At 37.9% G+C, this 22,165-nt stretch overlaps 1 protein-coding gene across 7 annotated transcripts in view; it reads left to right on the top strand.

Moving 5' to 3' along the window:
- Nucleotides 1-15,983, top strand: part of Cnot4 (CCR4-NOT transcription complex subunit 4) — a 137,958-nt gene extending 121,975 nt beyond the window's left edge. For 4 of the 7 annotated variants that reach the window (XM_021263638.2, XM_004851229.4, XM_013074497.3 and 1 more), the window contains 2 exons: nt 13,721-13,933; nt 14,612-15,983. In XM_021263638.2, the coding sequence (XP_021119297.1) occupies nt 13,721-13,933; nt 14,612-14,913 (515 nt within the window). In that variant the 3' untranslated portion in view covers nt 14,914-15,983. The remainder of the gene's footprint in view (nt 1-13,720; nt 13,934-14,611) is intronic. The other 3 variants (XM_004851230.4, XM_013074498.3, XM_087205885.1) reach the window with 1 other exon arrangement.
- The last annotated feature ends 6,182 nt before the right edge of the window (nt 15,984-22,165 follow it).

Genomic DNA, 22,165 nt, shown 5'->3' with positions numbered 1-22,165 from the left:
AAGCTTGCCTTTTTTTTTGGTACCAGGAATGGAACTCAGGTCCTTGCACTTGCGCAGCAGGCGGGGAAACCACTGAGCTAAATCCCTGGCCCAATAAGAAGCTTTCTCGTAGGCCTTAAGCTGAGTGTTGTGTTACACTCCCTTATTCCATGTTTGTTTTTTTCTATTAAAAATATTAGTTTGTATTCAGGTTCATGATTATGGCACTTGCCTGGTGCAAGAGCTCTTGGTTCCATCCCCAGCAAAACACACACACACATCCTGGTATTATGGGGTGGTGATCTGTATGACCTACTACCATATTATCTATGCAGAGTAGGATTTGCTAGCAGGGTATGTTTTTGTTTTGCTTCTAAATTGTTCATTAATAAACCTCACTTTAGTCTTCTAATTCCAGATAGTTTGGTGTAAACCATCTTATATTTCAGTGTAGACTGTCCTATAAGATGTAAACTCTTTAAGACCTTAACTGTATATTAAATTGCAGGTATTATTTAATTAGAATGAGATATATCACCAGAATAAGAACAGATTTAATCTAAAATAAATGCACAAAGGCCTGCAATCTTTATTTCAAAGCAAGCTTTCTGGTTTTAATTCTTATTCACCGAAAGTCTCGTTCTGTTAGCTTATACTTGTCTCGATCTATCTAGTTTCTTTTTCCTTCTTTGGACAAAGAAGAAATTCTTTCTTTTTCCATGTAAGTTACAACAATTAGCAGGGAGGTCACAGCTGTAATGTTTTCTGTTGGATCCCAGTCAGGTCTGAATTGTTTCTTACCAAAGGAGAGAGTTCTCTTCACCATGGTGCTATGTGTCCATTCCACAATTACCATGGCCACCAGACTCTGTATCTCCTTGGGTACAATTTTACTAGCCTTTTAGCTTATGTCCAAATTGGATTTTGGTTTTAAGTGATCATATTCTGTATTTCTCTTTCTCTGCTCACTTTTAAACATAAGACATCAAAACACATTTAAACAGGTAGTCTTGGTTTTAAAGCAAATTAAAATAAAATTTTTTAAAAAATAAAGCAGATTAATGAACAACCACTGCACTGTGGTGTTAAAGTTGAATCAGTAAGCTAGGCATGGTGACGCAGACCTGTAATCCCAGCACTTTGGAAGCTGAAGCAGGAGGATCACCATGAGTTTGAGGCAGCATGGGCTACATAGTGAGTTCAAGGCCAGCCTGAACTACACAGCCGAGACTTTATCTCAAAAAAAAAAATTGAATCAATAAAGATTTGTAACGTTGTAATAGTTGGCATTTTTAAATTGACCCCATTTTTAAGGTGACTCTTCAACTCTTAAAGTTCATTTAAACTTTATAAACAATATGACTAAAATTCACAATTTTACCAATAAATGTGATTTTAATAGAATTTTTTTAGTGAAATGTTAATTCTAATTCTGTATAAAGCTCCAGGATATCTGAATAAGAGTTATAGTTTCTGATTTATTTATATTTTAAAATGTATTCATCTAATCTTCCTTCCCTCTTTCCTTCCTGCTTTCCTTCTTTTGCAGTAAGATTCAACATTGACTGAGAATTGGTTCTGTCAAGACCATCTCTGGCAATCTGTTCCAAATTCAACTATAATAAATCATAGCTAAGGATGAACATTTAAATATATATTTTAAATGATTTTAAACGAAGGCCCCTTAGTGGACAGCTGGTGAGCATATAAGTCTTTGAATTCATCAGAGTCTTTTAAAATGCTATCCTCACAGGAGTATCATCTTTTGTAGGTCTTGAAAGAATGTGCCATTAGGACTGTGTGTGCAAGTGTTTGTGCATGTGTGCAAAATAATTAATTAAATGTTTACAAACTGTAGCATAAACATTGTAGTAGTTAACACCAGGACATTGTCTGTGACTTTGAAGAGTTTCTCCAGAGTTGAAATCTAACTCCTTTTTTGAAACGACATTTGAAAATTGGAAGCAAAAAAGTTTTCATTTAGCCCAGTAAATGAATAAATAATAAGGATGTAGAAAAGGCAAAATAGTCCTTTTTAAAAGTACTTTGTTTTGTAGAGCTGTTTTAGGTTCACAACAAAATTGAATAAGAGAGACAACAATTTCCCATGTACTTGTGCCCTGATACATGCATGGTCTGGTCCCTTGTCCATATCCCCATGGAGTGCTATAGTTGATGTACCTATGCTGACACGTTATAAGGCTGAATCCATAGACTATATTGGGCTTCTGAAAATCCTCTGTGCCCTGCCTGTTCATCCCTTCTTCCTTCTCATCTGGACCCTATCAGCTACTGTCTCCATCATTTTGCCTTTTCTGGAATGTCTTATATTTGAAATCAGACAGTCTCTAGCCTTTTCAGATCGCCTTCTTTCACCTAGTAGTATGCATTTTAAACCCCCCTCCCCCGCCCATCACATATTTCAGATAGCTAAAATAGCTAAATTCCAATATATTTGTTTGTTTTGGAAAACAAACATTTATTCTGAAAAACTAACTTCAAAATAAGCTTTAACAAATATCTCTTGGTTTAGGTAACTTATACAATGAGGGAGAACTTGTAAAGATGTATGATTGGTTTGTTGTATTGGAAATGTTTATCACCATGATTATATTCATACCTGTTTCATTTAGTTTTAATTTAAAATATTGGAGAAGTTACATCATTTTCTGAAAGTATGTTTTTCCAAAATAAAGTAAATCATCATTTTAGTGTGTAAAAAATATTTTCTAAACATAAACCTCATAATTGGGTTGTGAAGAACTTGTCAATTAAAATCACATTTTGGAAAAATAGGTAATTTTAGTCTTATTTGGGATTTTATGACTTTGATTTAAATACTTAAGATAGTGCAATACTGATAGGAGCCATCTTCTAGAAAAGATGTCTTCACTGTTGGAATAAAAGTGGGCTGTATAATCAAAATGCAGTAAAAAAGTGGGTTTGATTTTTTTTTGGGGGGGTGATGTTTTAAATAACTTCCAGATAGTTTTGATTTGTTTGGGGGGTTTTTTTGGGGGGTGGGGTGTTGGTACCGAGGATCAAACTCAAGACCTTGAGCTTGGGCGGCAGGCACTGGAACCACTGAGCTAAATCCCTGGCTCCAGATAGTTTTGAAAGTTTTTAATTTGGAAATTATGAACATCCAGCATCTTAGGAATTTCAGTAGACACATAACCATCAAGGAATTGCTGCAAAAACAGCAAAATACTTTGATTTGAATGCAAGCCTGAAGAGAGACATCTGCCTCAATAAAAATATTTTATTGACACTAACACATCAAAAGCTATCTTGGCTTTATTTGGAATGGCCAACCTCTAGTGACCCAGTAAAGAAACAAAAACCCAAGCAGAACAAGGTGGCTATTCCGAGGCTTCTGGAACTCCATAGAAAATGATGCAGAGTAAATATTCAAGGAATGTTCATTGAATGAAAAATGACGATCCAGAGGGTGATGCTGTTTCTGGAGGCCTACAAAGACTTTTGAAAAGTATCTGAGACTCATTTGTTAACAGACTTTTGAAAAGTATCTGAGACTCATTTGCACATGAGTTAAAACTTAGCTCTTAGTTCTGTTGTGTTCAGTGTTTTGGTTTTTTTCCCAGAATCCCCAGCTACATGATTATTCCTTTTCTTCTGTCCTTTTTTAACTCTGAACCCAGTAAACATCAGGTCTTGGATTTTTATTAGCTTTCAACACCCCCCCCCCTTTAAAATTTTACCTAATAACATTTTTCTTGCCATCCTCTTGTGATATTCACAAATCTATATATAAAAATATTAGTAAATCTCTTCTGAAACACATACACAATTCAGAAAGCTTCTGTAAAATACCTGCTTTTCCAGAACTCTGTGTATACTGCTGAGCAGTTTTAGGAGCTTGATGTTTGGGTAGGTAAGAAGTTCTTAAGCACAACTTGTGACTGTTAAAATTTAACCCAAAATCTTCTGATCTTTTCCCATTTGTGTCTCTTGGGTGTAGTTTGTCAAATACATGAAGGGAGTCACTGCTTGTCTAGTACTAGTAAATTCTGGATATACCTCAGACATCTTCAGTTCTTTTAGCCATTCCTCATGTAACATGATTTGCAGTCATCCCTGTAGTCTAGTTCTTCTTCGTATGTGTTCTGATTTGACACAGTACCTTTCTTAAGATGTGAAGCTCTCACTTGAATATAATCATATGTGATCAGATAATCTACTTTTTCACAAAAACCATTCTTCATATTAATACTTATTCTTTTATGTTTACAGTCCTTTTGTAATAGCATCTTGTAAAATGACTATTAATCTCCTTTTAATAAATGAGGAAACTGAGGCTCAAAGTGGTTATCATTTGTGATTTGCAGAAAATCATACCATTGCTAATTTATAAACTGCACATCCATCTACATATTCTTAGGATCACCCTTTTGCAAGTTTTGTTACCTCGTTGTCATATCAGATATAGCCCATTAAATAAAACCACTAGACCTTTCTCTACATATACTACTGGTTAGTTAGATTTCTTCCATCTTGTAATTTCTTAATGCATTTTTTAAAATCTGAGTTTATGCCTATTTTATGTGGTTGATAAATGTTATTAATGATAATGTGAATAACGTTTGTATGAACAATGTAAGAATTCTAGTTTGAAAATTGATGTAGTTTCCATTATTGATTATGCCACCTATAGAATTGGCTTAGTGTTTGTATATTTAAATGAATTTTGTGGATTTTGTTAAATTTAGTAAAAAGCATGGAGTCCAGCATAAATGAAGCAGCATCACATAGACTTTCAAGACTGGATCAGTGTCATAAGTTCTGTGTAAATTTACCTGAATGCTGTTGCTGTCTATGCTGTGCTTAGCCATCTTACAGCAAAGGGGAGTCATCAGAGAATTTAACAGAAATTGCTGAATTCTTCTCTCATCCAAAGAATAAATTACTTTCATATGCCTGAATCCTTATGAGAATTCATTTTTGCCCTTATTGATCACTATTCTATTCTTTCTTCGGATTGATGTGTCATTGAGATGGGAGAAGAGCCAGCTTTGAAGCCTGTGGCTCAGGCAGGCAGCAGACAACGAGAGGAAGCCTGGTTTATAGAAGGAGGGTATTTCCAACAGAAGACAACTGTCAGTAGAAGCTGCTTGTGGCTACCTGTTCAATTTCAAAATTAGAGCTTTTTTTCCCCCATATATTTCAATTTCAAAATTAAAGATTATTTTTTTTGTATATTTCAGTTAGAAAGGAGCTGAGGACCTAGCCAAAATACCAAATATTATTTTTGCAGAGAAATGCCCCAAACAAAAGTGGGTAGAATAGTGGTTGATAGGCTGGGCACAGGGAATATACCTGCAACCCTGGTTACTCTCGGGGCTGAGGCAGGAGGATTTCAAGTTTGAGGCCAGGCTGGACAAATTAGCAAGACCTTGTCTCAAAATGCTTATAGAAAGGGCTGGGAGTGTATAGCCCAGTGGTATAGTGCTTGCCTAGTGCAAACAAGCCTGTGTTTAATTGCCAGTTCCACAAACAAAAGAAAAACCAATAATACCCATTTCTATAGAAATCATTAAGCCTCTAATCTGTTTCAAAGTCTTCACAAGATCAAATTCTGAGCATGTAGCTTCTAAAGTGTGCCACTTCCTCTGCTTCTGACACTGCTCAACAGAATTGTGATCTCATCTGTGAGGGTTACTACCCTGGGATACAACACAGATGCTCTTTAACTGCCTTTGCATCTCTCCATTCCTCCCTTCACTGTTGTTTCACCTTTCCCTTTGTTAATAAGATCATGATTTTTTTGTTTGTTTGTTTGTTTTTGTATGTTTTTTTATATATATAAATGGAAGTAAAAGGAGTATAGAACTGCATTGCCTTGTATCAAGGCTTATAGCATCAGGCCGAGCAAGTGGCCTTTTAAAAATTTTCTCCTAGTTCTACACATAGCTTTTTTCTTGCCTTCACTATTTTTCATGTGACTCAGATTATTATAGATTCTGATTTTAATCTAAGAATTATGATACTCTCATATACAGAGAAATGTGTACCTGTAACTATCTTTTCTAAGCTTTCTTTCAGATCTACTCCCATCACATTCTTCTGTAGAATTGCCTTCTTTCAGTTTCTTCTCATTTTCTTTTTCTGATTAGTAGTATTATTGCATAGTGAAAATAATGTTTTAGCATCTTTTGTGGCCTGTGAATCACACCTCTGTATAGCCATGGGGGACTGCTCCATCCTTTCTCTGACTGTTTTTGAAAAGTTACATTTTTTTAAAAACCTGGAAGAATGCTCAGGGCTGTTCATTTTGGAAACATTAAGTACATAGTGATGTTCATGTTCTTATACTATTTACCAAATCAAAGCTGAACTCTGACCCTAATAGGAAAGAAGAACAATGTAAACAAATAATTATACTACACTGTGGCAGTTGGAAAAATAGCCAGGATGCCTGTCATCTAAAAAGTCACGTCTAGTTATTCTTCCTGTAAGTCCTAAAATTATGCAACATTCTCCTAGCATATGTACTTTGACAGTAGCCAACCAACTCTTTGTTGGTCAGAAAACAGATGGTCCGTAAGGGATTTTATCAGGTTTATGTTATTGCAGATTTAGACCTTAGAAGGTGTCGGGGTGATTGATCCCCTTCATATCTGCAGTTGTATGTTCTGTGAACATTCTGGTGATCTGTACATCCTCTCCTTGATTCAAGCCTCCTGTGACCATCCTTGGATCTCCCCACAAGGAGGTGCTCATAGGCAGTGCTCAGTTTTGTGCTCACCTCTTATGCTTTCCTCAGCTGCTCATTTCAGGCTTTACAGCTCTCTTAAATGTGTGTGTGGCCTTCATTTTGCTCTGTTGTTACATTTTCTGGTGCAGATTCCCTCTGATCTTATATGATTTGGGATGCTTATAAGAATGTATCATTTTCTTAAATTCTAAGTTTACTTTTTTCCTCATTTTATATATAGCTTTATACATAGACATCTTTCAGAAGGCCTGTTTTCTATTTTTCCCCTTAAATTGTGCTTCCATAAATCCTTCACAAAGCAGTCATCTAGACATCTTTCTGTTATCACATGATATGATTCTCTTGAAAAACAGATTTGTAGATTCTTGTAGGAACTTTCTAGCACACAAAAAAAGCACATTATGCAAACACATCTGCTTGTATTTTGAAATGTGCCTACTTCTTTTGATGATCGCAGTTTTTACTACCCTCTTTTTCCTGGAATACCCTTTCCCCTCTTCTGTCTCAGCTTTTCTTCCTCTGAAGCTTCCCTGGTCACTGGTGAGCCTCCGTGCAGAATGGCAGAATGAACAGTCTCCTCTCCCTTATGCTCAGAGGACTTTGTTCACTCTAGCTTAACATTTACTGGCACATGTTGCAGTTTTTTCAGTGCATCTGCTCTACCCTTCTGGGGGCGGTGACTCCTGCCAGGACAAGAACTGGTTTATAGTGCACTTTGCAAGAATCAGTGCTTTGGAGTTAGAATAGTTTTGATTACTGACTTTGACACTTTTAAATTCTATAACCTTGGACAGATATTTTTAACTACCAGAGGCTAGCCGCCTCAGCTGCCTCATTTATAAAATGAAGCTACTGCTTAACTTACTGGATCATTAGTACTAAAATCAAGTGCATAAAATGTTGGGTGAATGAATAGTGTTTAGAATAGAAAAAGGGTAAACTATATACTATAGACCTTGGTTACTATCTTGTACACATAGTATTAAAATATTTGTTTCTTAAAAAGCATTCCATATTTTTTTTTTTGGTACCAGGGATCAAACTTGGGACCTTTCGCTTATGAGGCAGGCGGTGGGACCACTGAGCTAAATCCCCAGCCCAAAAAGCATTCCATATTTAAACTATTGATGCACTGGATTTTTAAAAAGTATATTTGCTTATATTCTGCTATATGAAACACTATTAAAAACATCATCTTAGTGTCTTATTTCCCTCAGCGTACAGGCAGAGAAACTTTCTGGACCTTAAAACTTCTTCATCTTAGGATTTACATCATTTAAAGAAGAGCCATTTGTTCATAACATTATAAACAGGCTTTGTTGAGGAAAAGTACTGTCCAGCATTTCTAAAGTCAGACTTTCAAGTCTCCAGCTATCTTAAAGAACATAGAATTTCTAAGATACTGAGCTATAGCCAAGTAAGTGTTGTTTGAGCCATAAGCACTGTCATCTAGATGATCTGGTTAAAAGAAAAAAAGACAGACTTTTGGAAGATTGTGTAAAAATTAATTGAACAGACCAGGAAAGCTTTTTTGTTAAGGAGAATGACAGGAAATAGAGCCCAGAAAGCACAAATCATATTTAGCTGATCCAGATTTTTCTGTTTATGTCATTTGTACTTCCTTCTAGTGTGAACAAATTTTGACTTTTTTTCTATTACTCTGTTAAAGTTCAATTCTGCTCAGACCTCTTCATTTGAATTCTTAAATTTTTTTCACTTATCCTAAATTTTATTTTGAGATCTATGAATCTCTCAAAATGTCTGAGCAAATCTATCTGCTCTGAAGTACTGGTCTGACTTGCTTTATAATAAACATAATCCTAGAAATTCTAGTGTGAACTCTATCATTTACACTAGAGTAACAATAATATCCAGAATTTACATTTTCTTGTAAACTGGTTTTGTAATATCTGGCTGAAAGAATTCATTCATAGTCATTTTCCCTGCACATTGTAGTTAATAAATTGGAATGATTTTTGTGGTTGTCCTAAAGTACAGCAGGCACAGACTTTCTTTGAAGTTCTAATGTGACAGATTTGTCCTTTCAAGTTTAGTGTAGCATAATTCATATATTTGAGTCACTCAGAGATTGGCATTGAAGTTTGAGGCAGTTTAGGCTTTCTCGAAATGAATTCTGATGGAGGTGGGCTCCAATCCTGAAGTGGTAAGAACTAATAGACAAAAGGGTGGGGTAGCCCGGGAGGCCTGAAGTACTGAAGCTAGGACAGCCTGTTCCCTGCTAAAAAGGTAGGAAGTAGGAGTCTCTGGTCTTGAACTGTGGGGGTCAAAAGTGAGGACAAGGAAGAAAGAAGCTTTTGGTGAAAAACAAGATCATGTCGTAGATTGCGGCTTTCTTGAAATAGCCATTGGCTATGGTTTAACAACTGCAGCCCAGCATGGCCTTTTAGGAATATTTTGTAATTGAGATTTGACTTGCAGTCAGGGAGCAATGTAACTCAAAATTTGAGTTCTTTGGCCCCGGGTAGTGCAGTCTGCAGTGGAAACCCAAGGATTAGGGCCCACTCTTGAACCTGCTGCCTTTACTCAAACATAAAAACTATAAACTGGATTTGTAAATTTAGATGCATTAAGTTAGATTAGTTAATAAGGCTTGTGTGTTTAATGTTTAAGGAAGAGACCTTGAAGAGGGTACTGAAAAGAAAGAAGAGGCGAGAATTCCATGAAGGCATAATATCCTGATCTGGTGGTCCCCATATGTGTTCATGGAAACAAATGCATGGAATAGCGTTTTGTTTCGGGGCTTGTCTGAAGTGTGTTTTATCTCACCATGTTGTTGTTATACAGACATCTGCATCTTCACCTTTTTTAGAAGCAGATCTTATTTTTCAAATGAAATCTTACATGTTACCCTAATACTTAAAATGGAATAGGAGGGATATGTAATCCTGCTGCCCTGCCCTCTCAACTTCCTCCATTCTTTCCTGGGAAGATTTTGTGCAAACAGGAAAAACTCATTGGCTGGTGACCAGGGACAGTTTATTGTAACGAGCAGGTTTATTTACATTTTGCTATCTATAGTTACACATTTCATAATAATGAACATACTGCAGTTAATCTGAGGATCAGGATCAGAAAGAAACAGTCTGGTCATTATCTTGTGTGCACTTGCCTCAGCCACTGCCATTTCCTGTTTTATGATGTTCTCCTCAAGGTCTGATGTCAGAACACAATTTTAACTTGTAATGTTTTAACTTGCTTATAATGTCATTCTCTGCTTTCTGGTAGTAGTTGGACTAGGCCGGTGTTATGTAGAAATATCAAGGATAGTTTTAGGCTGTTGCAAGATTTTCGGGTTCACAAGGGCATAGGTAGTAACTAAAACATGGACTCCATGAATGCCACTGTTACCCACCCACCAGCATGGTCCTTGCGTTTTTGTGGCACTTTAAAGACTTGCTTTGCCTTTTAGCTTGGTAATTGTAACATATACATTTTATATTGACTTTTTGTTATTGCTAAAAGCTAGACTTTACAAACTTGCCTAGGATGTGATAATCAACTTACTACCGATTGAGTGTTAGGTTACCAGCAAGCTGGCACAGTTTAACTGTAATGTGTTCTTTAATGAAAAGACTTCGTGAGCCAGGTAAACTAGATGCTTGCTGATACTTTTTATGCAAGAGATATGAAAGTATGGTATCTGGTATCTTGAACATACTTTATGTAGTGTGAGTTTGAGTTCTACACCAAAAATACTTTAGATGGCATGGTTTGAGTTCTACACCGAAAATAAAACTACTGCAAACAACTTGACCCTCTCTCACCCTCAAATTGTTTTGTTGAACATATTTATATAAGGTTAAATAGGCTTTGTTAATATCATAAAACATTTAACATATTATCAATAAATAGTCCTCCAACATATTATACTGATTATATACTTTTAAAATAAACTTAATATAAAATGTGTTCAGTAGCTTGGTTTTTCATTGTACTTTTTTCCCCCTTAGTACTGGAGATCAAACTCAGAACCTTGCGCTTGCAGGGCACACGCCACTGAGCTAACCCCTAGTCCTTTTCATTGTGCTTTGCTTGGTCTTTACAAGTCTTTGTGGAAAGTTTACTTTCCATATTTTGTCCTTCCAATGTTTTGATGATGAGAAGACTTCTTAATTAGATTGACCACACAGTACCTCTGATAAAATGATAAATGTTAGCCCTACTTTTCTGTGAAGACTGTTCTGTTCAGGGCCAGCTCCTGGTGAGTCAGAAATCCCTCCTGAAAAGTTTACCAGTAAGTTTGTGGTTCAGAATTGAACCGATCTGCAAGTTTCTACCCAGCGCTTTCTCTGTTGGACTTACCAACTTGCACATATTGAATTGCCAGTGTGAAGTGCTACATAAATAAAGAGAAGCAAAGTTACATCAGGTTGAGTCAGTGGTTAGAGCCCTAGAAATAAAAGAATCAACTTTCTTTGTGTCAGTGTTTCTCAGTGGGGGTCAACCTCCCTCCCCCAGTGTCTAAATAGTTTGGGTTGTCACAGTTGGGGACCCTGGTGTATCTAGTGGGTAGATGTCCATAATTCCACCAACCATCCCACAATGTATAAGATAGCTCCCTACAGAATAAAGCAGTACAGTGTGTCAGAAATGGTGGATTTAGCCAGACTGCTACAGGGCTAGGAGAGTAGCTCAGTGGCACTGCAAAAAACAAAGTAAAATACATAAACCCTCCTGCATATATTTCAAGGAAGGAATTATTAGAAGCCCACAGCCAAAACAAATTTGGGTCAGAGGCAGTAGGGGTGGGCAGGTAGAGGAAGTGGTTTCGGGTGCAGCTGAACTGAGATGAGCTGTTTTGATGAGGATTTAGCTGATTTCCTTTCTTTTTAAAAAATTTTTATTACTACATATCTGTAGTACATAATGATTACATTCTTGATGGGTAGTTGGTATATATATTCTTGATAAGATTTTTTTTTTCCTGGCTGCAAAGTGCAGTCTGTTCTTTCTAGGCATAGTGTTTCACTATCCTGCAGTCATAGTGTTGGTCTTATCTGTAATGCTTCTTGTTTCTTTCTTGTCTCTTTTTAATTGTGAGTCCCAGAGGCCCCTGGGTTTTCCCTAAGTATTTGATCCATTAAAAAAAAAGTCAGGTAGATCAAGAGAGAGTTCTTTATATTGTTTTTTTAAAAATACAACTCTCAGTGTCTGGGTTTAAGTTCTCAATGATGAATTCTGTGAACTTGGGCAGATTATTTTTGAGACTCAGTCTCTCTCTCTCCCTCCCCCTCTCTCCCTCCCTCTCTCCCTCTCTCCCTCTCTCCCTCTCTCCCTCTCTCCCTCTCTCCTCTCTCCCTCTCTCCCCTCTCTCTCCCTCTCTCCCTCTCTCCCTCTCCCTCTCTCCCTCTCTCCCTCTCTCTCTCTCTCTCTCTCTCTCTCCCTCCCTCCCTCCCTCCCTCCCTTGCTCTCCTTCTCTCTCCAGTGTCTCCCTCTGTTAATTCAGGCTGCCCTTTTGCTCTCTATATAGCCCAGGCTGGCCTCTAACTCATAGTAATCCTCCTGCCTCAGCCTTCCAAGTGCTGGGATTACAGGCATGTGCCACTACACCCAGCTTCTCTATTAAATCCAGATGTTTAATCCTCCTCTGCCTAACTCACAGGGTTGCTGTGAGGGTCAACTGAAATAATTAACTATAAGAGTGCCTCATAAATTGTATTACACAATACAAATATAAAATAATCTGCAGATAAAAAGATAAGATTTTTAGTAAATAACATCAATTATGAAAAAGTAGATTTGAGGGATTTATTTTCCCTTCTGTTTTCTTGTTTGTATGTCGCACTTTTCTTTATCTAGTCAAGTTCAGAGGTGACAATGATTTAGTTGTATTTTTTTGTCTTTTTATAAATAAGAGGCATAGAGTTAAATCTTTCACTTGATGAAATCTGATATTATTTGATAAAGATCAATAAACAATACAAAGCAAAATTCCAAAAAGAAAATTTGAATTCCCAAATGGCATAGACTGCACTAGATAGAACATCATCATCACCATCATTACCATGATCGTCCTCAATGTTGATTGTTAATCAGTTCTGTAGAGCCGGAAATATTTTTCTGTGCTCCCCCCTCCCAAAAAAAACCTCTTGTTGGTAATTTGATTCATGATCCTATTTTCAGTAAAACAATTACTCTTAGTAGCTGTTAGACTTTACCCAGCCTCTAAGCCAGTTAGGTGTACTGTGTGGATTCTGAATAGTAGTGGATCAAGTTAGCTTAGTCACAATTTATAAAAAGACTTTTTGCTTTGATAGTGTCTTATATTTGATGCTATTTCATAAATAGACCATGAACACTGTAGGACTCCAGGGCTCAGATTCTGAATACTTGGTAGGACTTTTAGAGTAGGCTGCTGGAAATTACTCCATCCAAAAGGTGTCCTAGCTCCTCCCTCCTTGGTCCTTATGACTAATGGGAAAATACTCTTCAAATTTAAAGGCCACTTCATTATTGCCTTTCTCTTCTGAAAAGCATTACCAGTTTTACAATCAGGAAACTTACTTTCCTTTCTTCAACTTTATGTTTATTCTTCATAAAGTGACTTCCATATATGTTGGGCTCAGAAATAAGTTCCTTTATTGAACTTCAGACCTGGATTTTTATAATGTATATCAGCTTTGCTGGCTAATGCCTCACTAACTCAAACTTCATAATGTAACTGGAACTAGATTGTGCTCTGGAACTTTGAGTCTTTAAACTGGATTATTGATTTGTGCACATATAGTGGTGAAGAGGCTAGAGAGACAAGAGGTTCTCTCTCCTGATCCTGAAGCAAGTTTCCCCTCCCTTCCTGCAAGGGCTTTGAGCTCACAAGCAAAAATCCTACCCCAGTGTATCTCACTAAGACAACCCATTTTAAGTGCTCAATAAAGAAAGAGTAATTCTTCTCCCACGTAACCACTAAAGAACAACATATGTTTCTAACATCAGCTTTTTATTTTTTTTTTTTATCTTTCATTTTTTTGTTGGTAAATCTCCCAGACAACAGCAGTTCTGTAGAGAGTTTAAATATGAAGGAATGGCAGGACGGGCTAAGGGCACTTCTACCCAACATTAACATCAACTTTGGTGGACTGCCCAATTCTTCCTCCCCCTCCAACGCCAACCACAGTGCACCAACGTCCAACACTGCCACCACCGACAGCATGAGTTGGGACAGCCCTGGCAGCTGGACAGACCCAGCCATCATCACAGGTAACTTTCTCACTCCTTCAGCTCCAGTCATGACCATCAGTTTGGTTTTTAGCACAGAATCAATCAAAACAGAGGTCTCTTCAACATCAGTTCCTTTGCACCACGCCACAAGTTAGGGCTGGCCTGCTTTCTTCTCGGGGTCTTGCTGAATCTGTCAGCCTCTTTGTGGTACTGAGGTATCTGGTACCTTGCTTGCTCCTTTTGGTCTATGTAGGTGCTAATGTCTGGCGGCATGTGTGTATTTTGTAGGCTTCAAAGTATGAAAGCATCTGACTGAGCCATCTTAGGAATATACTCCACTTTTTTTTATAAAGCTCTCTATTATAAGGCTGTCTGGTTAGGTGTCCCTGTTAGACAGAGGCAAGCACAATGGGAAGATGCCGTCTCAGTTCTGGGAAGTTATCTTCTTGCTTTCTGCCTCTGTGACAATGGGAATCGGCCTCCTTTAGTGAAGAGGAGGCGTGGGTTTGTGTGACAGTAGATCTTGGTCCTTACTGGGGTGGGGGTAGATAAAAGGAACGTAAGGTTTAAGAGGTATTCTTTAGAGGAAATTTAAAATGATAATGTCTGTGTTTCTTGGATAAATTAGTTGCTTCTGTCTTTTAAATTTGTTTGACAAATGTTTTATTCTTTCTATACAGACTCACCATTTTCCCTCTTGTTCTGTTCTCCATGCAGGTATTCCAGCTTCTTCAGGAAACAGTTTAGACTCTCTCCAAGATGACAATCCTCCACACTGGCTAAAGTCCCTCCAGGCTCTCACAGAGATGGACGGCCCCAGCGCTGCCCCATCACAGCCCCACCACAGTGCCCCCTTCAGCACACAGATCCCTCTGCACAGAGCCAGCTGGAATCCCTATCCTCCTCCTTCAAATCCTTCCAGCTTCCACTCCCCACCCCCAGGCTTCCAGACAGCCTTCAGACCCCCCAGCAAAACTCCCACAGATCTTCTACAGAGCTCCACACTGGACCGCCACTAGGCAAGAGGAGAAACCATTAGAAAATGCAGGATTTGTCCCACCCTGTTTTCTCCCTCTCAGCCCACCCACAGCTCCTTTCTCATCCCTTACGTTCTGAAGAATCCAGTTCCTGATCAATTTTTTTTTCTCCCTGCCCCCAGATGCAAGGCGATCACAGGGTCATTACCATCTTTTCTTTTAATTGTAAAAGTTTCTTTTGATCCAGCATTTGAGTGACAATGTTGAATGTTTCTTAAAAATGCCTTTTTAAAAAAGGAGAGGGGAAAAAAAAAATCAAAGGGCAATCTCGATACTTAGAAAATTACTGTTTGTCTGTTGCGCATAATAATGACATAATCTGCTTAGCAGAAAATGACGATTAATCTATAGGAAAGGTCAAGTAAATGCATTATCAACTGCAGAAGTTTGAAAACCAGGTTAATTTAAATGAGATTGCATGGGGGAAGGCAGTGGTCCTGGCATCCATCTTGTATTCAGCTTATCGTTGCAGGAAAATGCTTTTATTTTAATTTTTTAATTCTTTTGTCAAGCTGATGGGAAGGACTTGAGTGTGTCAGTTAGCAAAAGAATTGATTGGAAGTTGATGGAAAGATAAATTGATCTGTAGTAGTAACTGGCCTGTTCTTAAAGAGTTTATAAGGAGCGAAGAAGTGATTTTTTTTTAAAGGAGAAAATTTTGGCTTTAAATTTAAAGTAAATTCAAGTTTTTTAAAGAAAAAAGTACTCAGATATAATACTTATATGTAAGGTAAGCTGAAATATAAGTAATTTCTTCAGTCTTTCTTCTCTATCAGAATCTTTTTTTCTTTGACCTTAAACCCACCTGATGAGGGCACTCTGAGATAGCACTGCTCTGGGGCCATCTGATCAACAAGAGCAAATCTCTGACCTCCTTGCCTGCAGCTTTTACTTAACCCTGTAGTTTCTGGACATTTGTGCAGTATTGAAGACAGGAGAAAAGAAAACAGAAACCTGGTATAACCTGATGCTAAAACTAAAAACAAGGAAATGTACCTCTTTCTTCAGAATTAAAACTAAAATCTTAAATAAAACAGAAAACTTGATGATGACCCCCTGGGTTGTTCTTGCTTTTGTTTTTCCATTCTGTTGAGTGCCAGTTTGAAACATTTTGCGACAAGTGCCATCTCATTTTTTCATTTGGCTTCACGTCTTCAGCCACCGGGAGGATGGTTTAGAAGATGAAATTAGGAAAAGAAAACAGGATCATTTATTGTCAGACACTGCTATCCTGTCCTCAAGTACCTCTCCCGTGGCTTTCAATAGATGAACCCTGTTTAGCTGCTGTTGTCAGTGTGGACCAAGCCTTCCAACTGAGAAATGGCATGTGCAGAGCTCAATGGGCTACGCACATGCTGAGATGCTGGTTCTGCTGGGGAGACCTGGCAGGAGGAGCAGCTAGTGTGAAACACAGGTCACACTGCTTTGTGAGTGCCAGGATGGGACAGATGGGGAGACACTGAGGAATTTGATTGTATCTTTAATGATGGCCCATTTCAGGGAGAGCCTAACGATGGTGAGATATCATACCACTGATTGGAAGAGAATAGATCATAAACCTTGCTTCCAGAGCCCTAATCTGTATGGTTCGTATATCTTATTCTGGATACATTCAGAAGTTGGCAACTTCTGAGCTATATCCAATAAGGGAATCTTTGCAGGTTGAATCAAGTAGATCTACATTGTATGTACCATGTTTTCAGGTTTTCTCAAACTTGCTTTAATTTGATTTAAAACAAACATTTTTGAGATGATAAACAAGATATTCTCAGATGTCACCAGAAATAGATGCTAACCAAGGGAACAGTAAAATGTTTTGTAAAATTAATAAAAAATTTTACTGTGATAAGAGAGAAGACCTGAAACTACAGGCTATCTGTCCTTTGAACTTTGCTTCTGTTTCCTGGACCTTCACATTGGACTGCAGATTGAGGGGCCAACACCCCAATAATATTCACAAGGCAGTGACTCGTGACCTTTTTGGTTGAGGATGATATATCAATAAAAACACTTCATTTTCTGTAAAAGGATGGACATTCTGCCTTGCAAGGCTGTGCTGTAATTGTATATGTTTAATGAATCATACATATAAAAGACATATCTCAGCCCTTTGCGTTCCTTTGTCCAATTCCACTTCCAAGTCTCTCCTTGCTGTCCACAATGGCCACTATTTTTATTTCTGGGTCAATCTCATTTTTTAAGAGTTTTGCTAGCTATGTATTTATCTGCGCATACTATGTTGTTCGGTTTGTAAAAGCTTAGTAACAAACTGAGCCAGGCTGTGTAAGGAAAGGGTGATGTTGTCAACTCAGATGAGGGTTTTTAAAGAGAAGAAAGTCTGGGTCATAGCTCTGGCTTTTCTAGTAAGTTTTAAAGGTCACAAGCAAGACCCGTGCTTAACCATTTGGAGTATCTTGACAGGTCTGCCGACACATAGCAGAAATACAGTCTGAAGCGGGGGGTGATCTGCTGTTTTCTGTACGTAAGATCATTATCTCTTCCTTCCCATCTTCTGAAGTAGATTAAAGTACAACACTTAGGGGTGAGCCTGGAGTGTAAAGTAACAGCTGATAATTCTCCAGGGAATGGCATGGAGAATAGAGACATTAGACTTGGTCAAAATCCAGATAAGTATAGACAAGAATCTGTACCAAACAGACCTTGGTAGCCTGTTGGTGGGAATCGGTGCTGATGGTTCTTCAGCATCTGTCTCGTGGGTCACAGTACTCAGATCTGGTATTCAGCAGTCATTCCTTGCATTTCCCTTCTTGTCTCCTTTCTTGGATCCTCTTTTTCCTTATCCCTGTGTACTATACCTTAATTGTCTTCTTTTTTTTAATCTCTCATTTTGCTGAAGTGGCATTCTTCCATAATTTCTTGAGAAAAATACCTTGAGAGATAAATCCTTTAATAATTTACATGTCTGAAAATAATGGTCTGTTCAGTGGATAGTTTCGTTAGATATAGGATTCTCAGTTGTGTATATTTTTTTCTTCAGAAATTTGAAGATGTTATCACCTTCTTGCCTTCAGTATTGCTAGTGAAAAATCCAAAACCATTCCCAAACTTTATGTATAATCTGTTTTCCTCTGTGGAAGCTTGTTGCAGGTTTGTCTTCTGTGTTCTGGAATTTCAAAATGTTCCAAGGAGGGGCTCAATTTTAATTCTTTATGATGGAGACTTGTGTCCAGCTCTGGGAAAATCTTTTGTCTTACTTCATTAGTGAATTTCTTGCATATATTTTCTCTATTTGCCCTTTCTGAAAATCTCATTATTCAAATATTGGACTTTTTTGGACTTTTCTTCTGCTTCCTTTATCTAGCTCTATTTTTTGCTTTTCTTTCTAGGAAATTTTCTCTCAGCTTTTGTTTATAGTGTTCTTGTCTATTTCTGTTTTTCCAAGTAGATTTTATCTGTTTGCTTTAGTCCCTGTCATCCTTATAAGAGACTTCTCCAGTGTTTGGTAATCCTTGCTTCTCTGCCCATGAGTAGGACTGAAAATTTGGACATTTTGAAAATATGAGTCAAGCTTGCCAACTCTGAGCTTGGCTGTGGAAGGGCCCGAGTGGTGTCTCTGTTGGGGAACCACCTAGCCCTTGTCTCCACTGGTCAGATTCTGTAGAGAAGTCAGAATGGCCAGCTGAGAGGCTAAGGGCCTGACTGCTAGCATTTCAGAGCTGTTTTGGGAATCTCCGCTTTCATTAAATCTGTATTAATCCTGTTTTCAATTCCTTTCCTCTCCAGTTATTAACTCTCAAAGTACCTGCTTATCTAAGAGATGAGGTCCCCACATTTCAACACTGTCCTCTTCTGTTCTTTTTTTCTTTACTCTTAATTTTGCCAAACTTTTGGGAAGAAATCAGATATGTAGGTTTGATCTGCTATGTTTGTCCTCTCCTTTTATAAACTAATAGGTATTGTTTGCAGAAAGGCAGAGAAGGACTGTCTTTGGCTATTAGCCTTTGAGCACGAGTCACTGTCTTGTGTATTTCTTGGTTTGAATGTTGCCTGCCACCCCCCTGCCCCCACTTTGCAATGGTTTCTCTTTTTGAGTGATGCTCTTTTCATCTCTTTCAGTTTTTTTTTTCATCTCTTTCCAGTGATGCTTTGTTGGTTTACAGTCAAAAGTTTTTTTTTTCTCAAAAAGTAATCATACAGGGGTTTATTTTAATAGTTTTTAGGCTGGATGTTAAAGACAACTTCTACCACAGTTTGGAGGGGGCACTGCTGCAAGTCAGGTGGATATGGGTCATTTTCTAGACTTAGCTGAATTAGAAGAATTTTAGAAATTGCAGATGAGGAAAACACATAGCCTTATAACTACGTGTGACTTGTATTTTGAGAACATAACAATGCCAGTGACATATTTCTGTAGGCATTCTGCTATAATAACACAATGAACTAAGCTCAAGTAGAGCTCACCAACAAAGCTGCCAGAAGACATGGACTATCCTGCACACGAGCTGTCTCAAATTTTTATCATTTGATTTAAGATCTTTATTTTTAGGATATATAAACTTAAGAAGTTGGAAAGCTTACAAAATTAAATGTAATTGTGTAATATGTTCTTTGTCAGATTTAGCCACTCCTGTCAAAATAATCTATCCAAGTGGAAGATGACCAAGGTCATTAACATGAACTGTATGAAAAAAGCATTTATTTTCTCATAAAAATCAGTTCTGTCCTTCTGCTTATTAACATATTGTTAATTTAGTCTACGCTTAGCCTTCAGACACTCATGAGTAGTTTCTTAACAGGAAGAGCTGTCTTTGAAAGCATATTTCTAAAATTGTTTCTGAACAAATTAAGGAAATGAGTAAATTATTTTTAAAACTCACTTTAAGGACAAAATAATTATTTCCACCAGTGGTGACTCAGATGCTTTGCCAAAGAACATAGACATTGGCCCAAATGTTCAAAGAACACGTGGGAAGAATCAGCCATTTTAAAAAATATGATCTGCACTTGACCCGTCTCTGATGGAAGCCGCTGTATCCGACAGGTGTTAGTAGGTGTAGTCATTGCACCTCCTTCCTGGCTTTCAAGTTGAAGTAGGTGTACAAGACAATAGAAGTTGGTAGACCAAAGAGATTTATGTGTGTGTGGTCTGGATCATTTAAAAACATTAAACTCGAGCATTTAAAGAGAAAGAATGATCTGTGCCTTTCTTGCTTTCAGCTTTAGTATTTGCAAAGTTAAAATATTGTTAAAATGCCTGATATCCAGTCCTGAGGCACACTCTTATTTTCAGTAGCAAGAATTCCTGTACATTTTATTTTATCAGACTTTCATGTGCCAGAAGTGAAAAATAGACTCAAAGACATTAAATTTTTGTCCTGGATCACAGGGGGGGGTTTTTGTTTGTTTTGTTTTGTTTTGTTTTTTCCTTTAAGCAGAACTAGAACTAATTGTTACCCATAATCAACAACATTTGTTCATGAATTTGTTCCCAAAGCACCAAGTGTTTGGCCAGCTTTCTTGTTTATATTTTTAAAATGGCTTTAAAAGGGGGTAGTAGTGTCTGCCTCTTCCTTATTTTAGCTAAGTGGTAGTGGGTGAAAGGGGGTGAAGAGATACTGTATTTATCCCACATTATAGGTTAGGTGGTAAATCTTTTAGGAACTTCTTGATTATTTTGTGCTAATAATGAGCTGTGTTTACATTCAGCCGGGCAACCAAGTGAGCCAATATCCTCTGGATTGTACAGAGAGATAAGGAACAAGGACAAAGGAATTGTCTCCAAGTATTTGAAGTACAGTTATGAAGAACAGGTTATCAGATGAAGGACACAATGGCACTAAGATTTGGGTTTACTATAGTTCAAAGTTTTTATAAAACATCTACTTTTGGACTAGGCATAATGCCAGGTGCTGTGGGAGGTACAAAACTAAGATGACACCTGTTCTTAAACTGAAAGTGTTTGGATGATCAGTTTTAAAGCAAAGCCAAATGTGAGTTCAGAAGAGCAAAATGTCAAAGTAGCTCAAAGAAATGAGAGAGTTTTGGGTAAATGGAGACTTGGCTGACAGTGAGCAGAGTGATGGAAATAAGCCACTGACAACTTCTAAGCAAGGAAGAGATGTGGTAGGATTGTGCAGTATGAGTGTACAGCCCTCAGTGGGAACAGTGAATAAGGGAGTCATACAGAGGTAAGAGTTCTTTGGGTCAATGAACCCCAAGGGATCTAGGCTTTGGCTACTAAGGGATGATCAGTGACCCCTGAAACCAGTTGCAGAATATGGCATGTGCATCTGTATGTCTTACCAAATTATTTCCAAGTATCCATGATACAGTAAGAGTATGTAGTAAGCTAGAGGAATAGTCTAGGTGAAGAAGGCTTTTGGCTGGTAAGGAGGTTGGGGATGGAAAGGGAAAGAATTCAAGGGGGATTTCAGAAGTGCTAAAGAAATTTTGCAAGTTACTGGCCACAGTTAAAGGATAAAGAGAGGATAAGAAACTATTTCATAACCACCTTAGATTTTTCCTAGATCACTACTCTGTACGCTCCTGGAAAGCAGAGACGACATCTAGCTTGCTAAATATTACATTCCCAGAACCCACAGGGCACGAAGTAAGTTCTCAAATATCTGAAGGTGTAAAATATGTTCATGGCTGTGGGTGTGAGCCAGAAAATTGGAATAATTAATATTATGTTTAAAACAAATGAGAACTCATGGAAAGGAACTACTGGACTTCAAAAAAATTCTTATTTTTGGATTTGTTACTTTCAGTTTCTCGCAGATCACCCAGCTGGAGGAAATAGTTGGAAATGTCAGTGTGTTATAGAGAAGAAAGGCCAGAGGTAGCAGTACAGTTTGGAAGTCATCTTTTTAAGAAGGAGAAGTGAGGTAGGAACCTTGGGGAAATAGTGGTCCACAAATGCAGGAGATCTTTGAGTTTATGGCGTCAGTGTAGGAGAATTTCTAGGTGAGAATTACTGAAAACTACTTTGTCAGATTTCATCAGGAAACAGATTTCATATCCGCTATAAGGACCAGGAAAAGAAAGGTCAAGGAGACCTCCACTGGTTTTCAGATCTGGAGGGCAAGATTCATGGAAAGCCGTCAGCTGCCAGCAGCAAGTTGGTGATGGGCAGGAGGCCTCTAGGAAGCAGCTACCAAACCCCAGCAGTTGCCAGTGGTCACCTACCTGCTTCAGTTACCACCTGGAGAATATGGCATCTTCCCATCCACCTTTCCCATTTCACCTGAGTGCCTCCTATTAGCAGGAAGAG

Source organism: Heterocephalus glaber, unplaced genomic scaffold (assembly GCF_053883595.1).
Source record: "Heterocephalus glaber isolate CG9 unplaced genomic scaffold, H.glaber_assembly_v1.0 deba00000621, whole genome shotgun sequence".
In the NCBI taxonomy this organism is placed as follows: domain Eukaryota; kingdom Metazoa; phylum Chordata; class Mammalia; order Rodentia; family Bathyergidae; genus Heterocephalus; species Heterocephalus glaber.
Note: the sequence above shows the minus strand (reverse complement) of the source record. Positions and strands in the feature narration are given on the sequence as shown.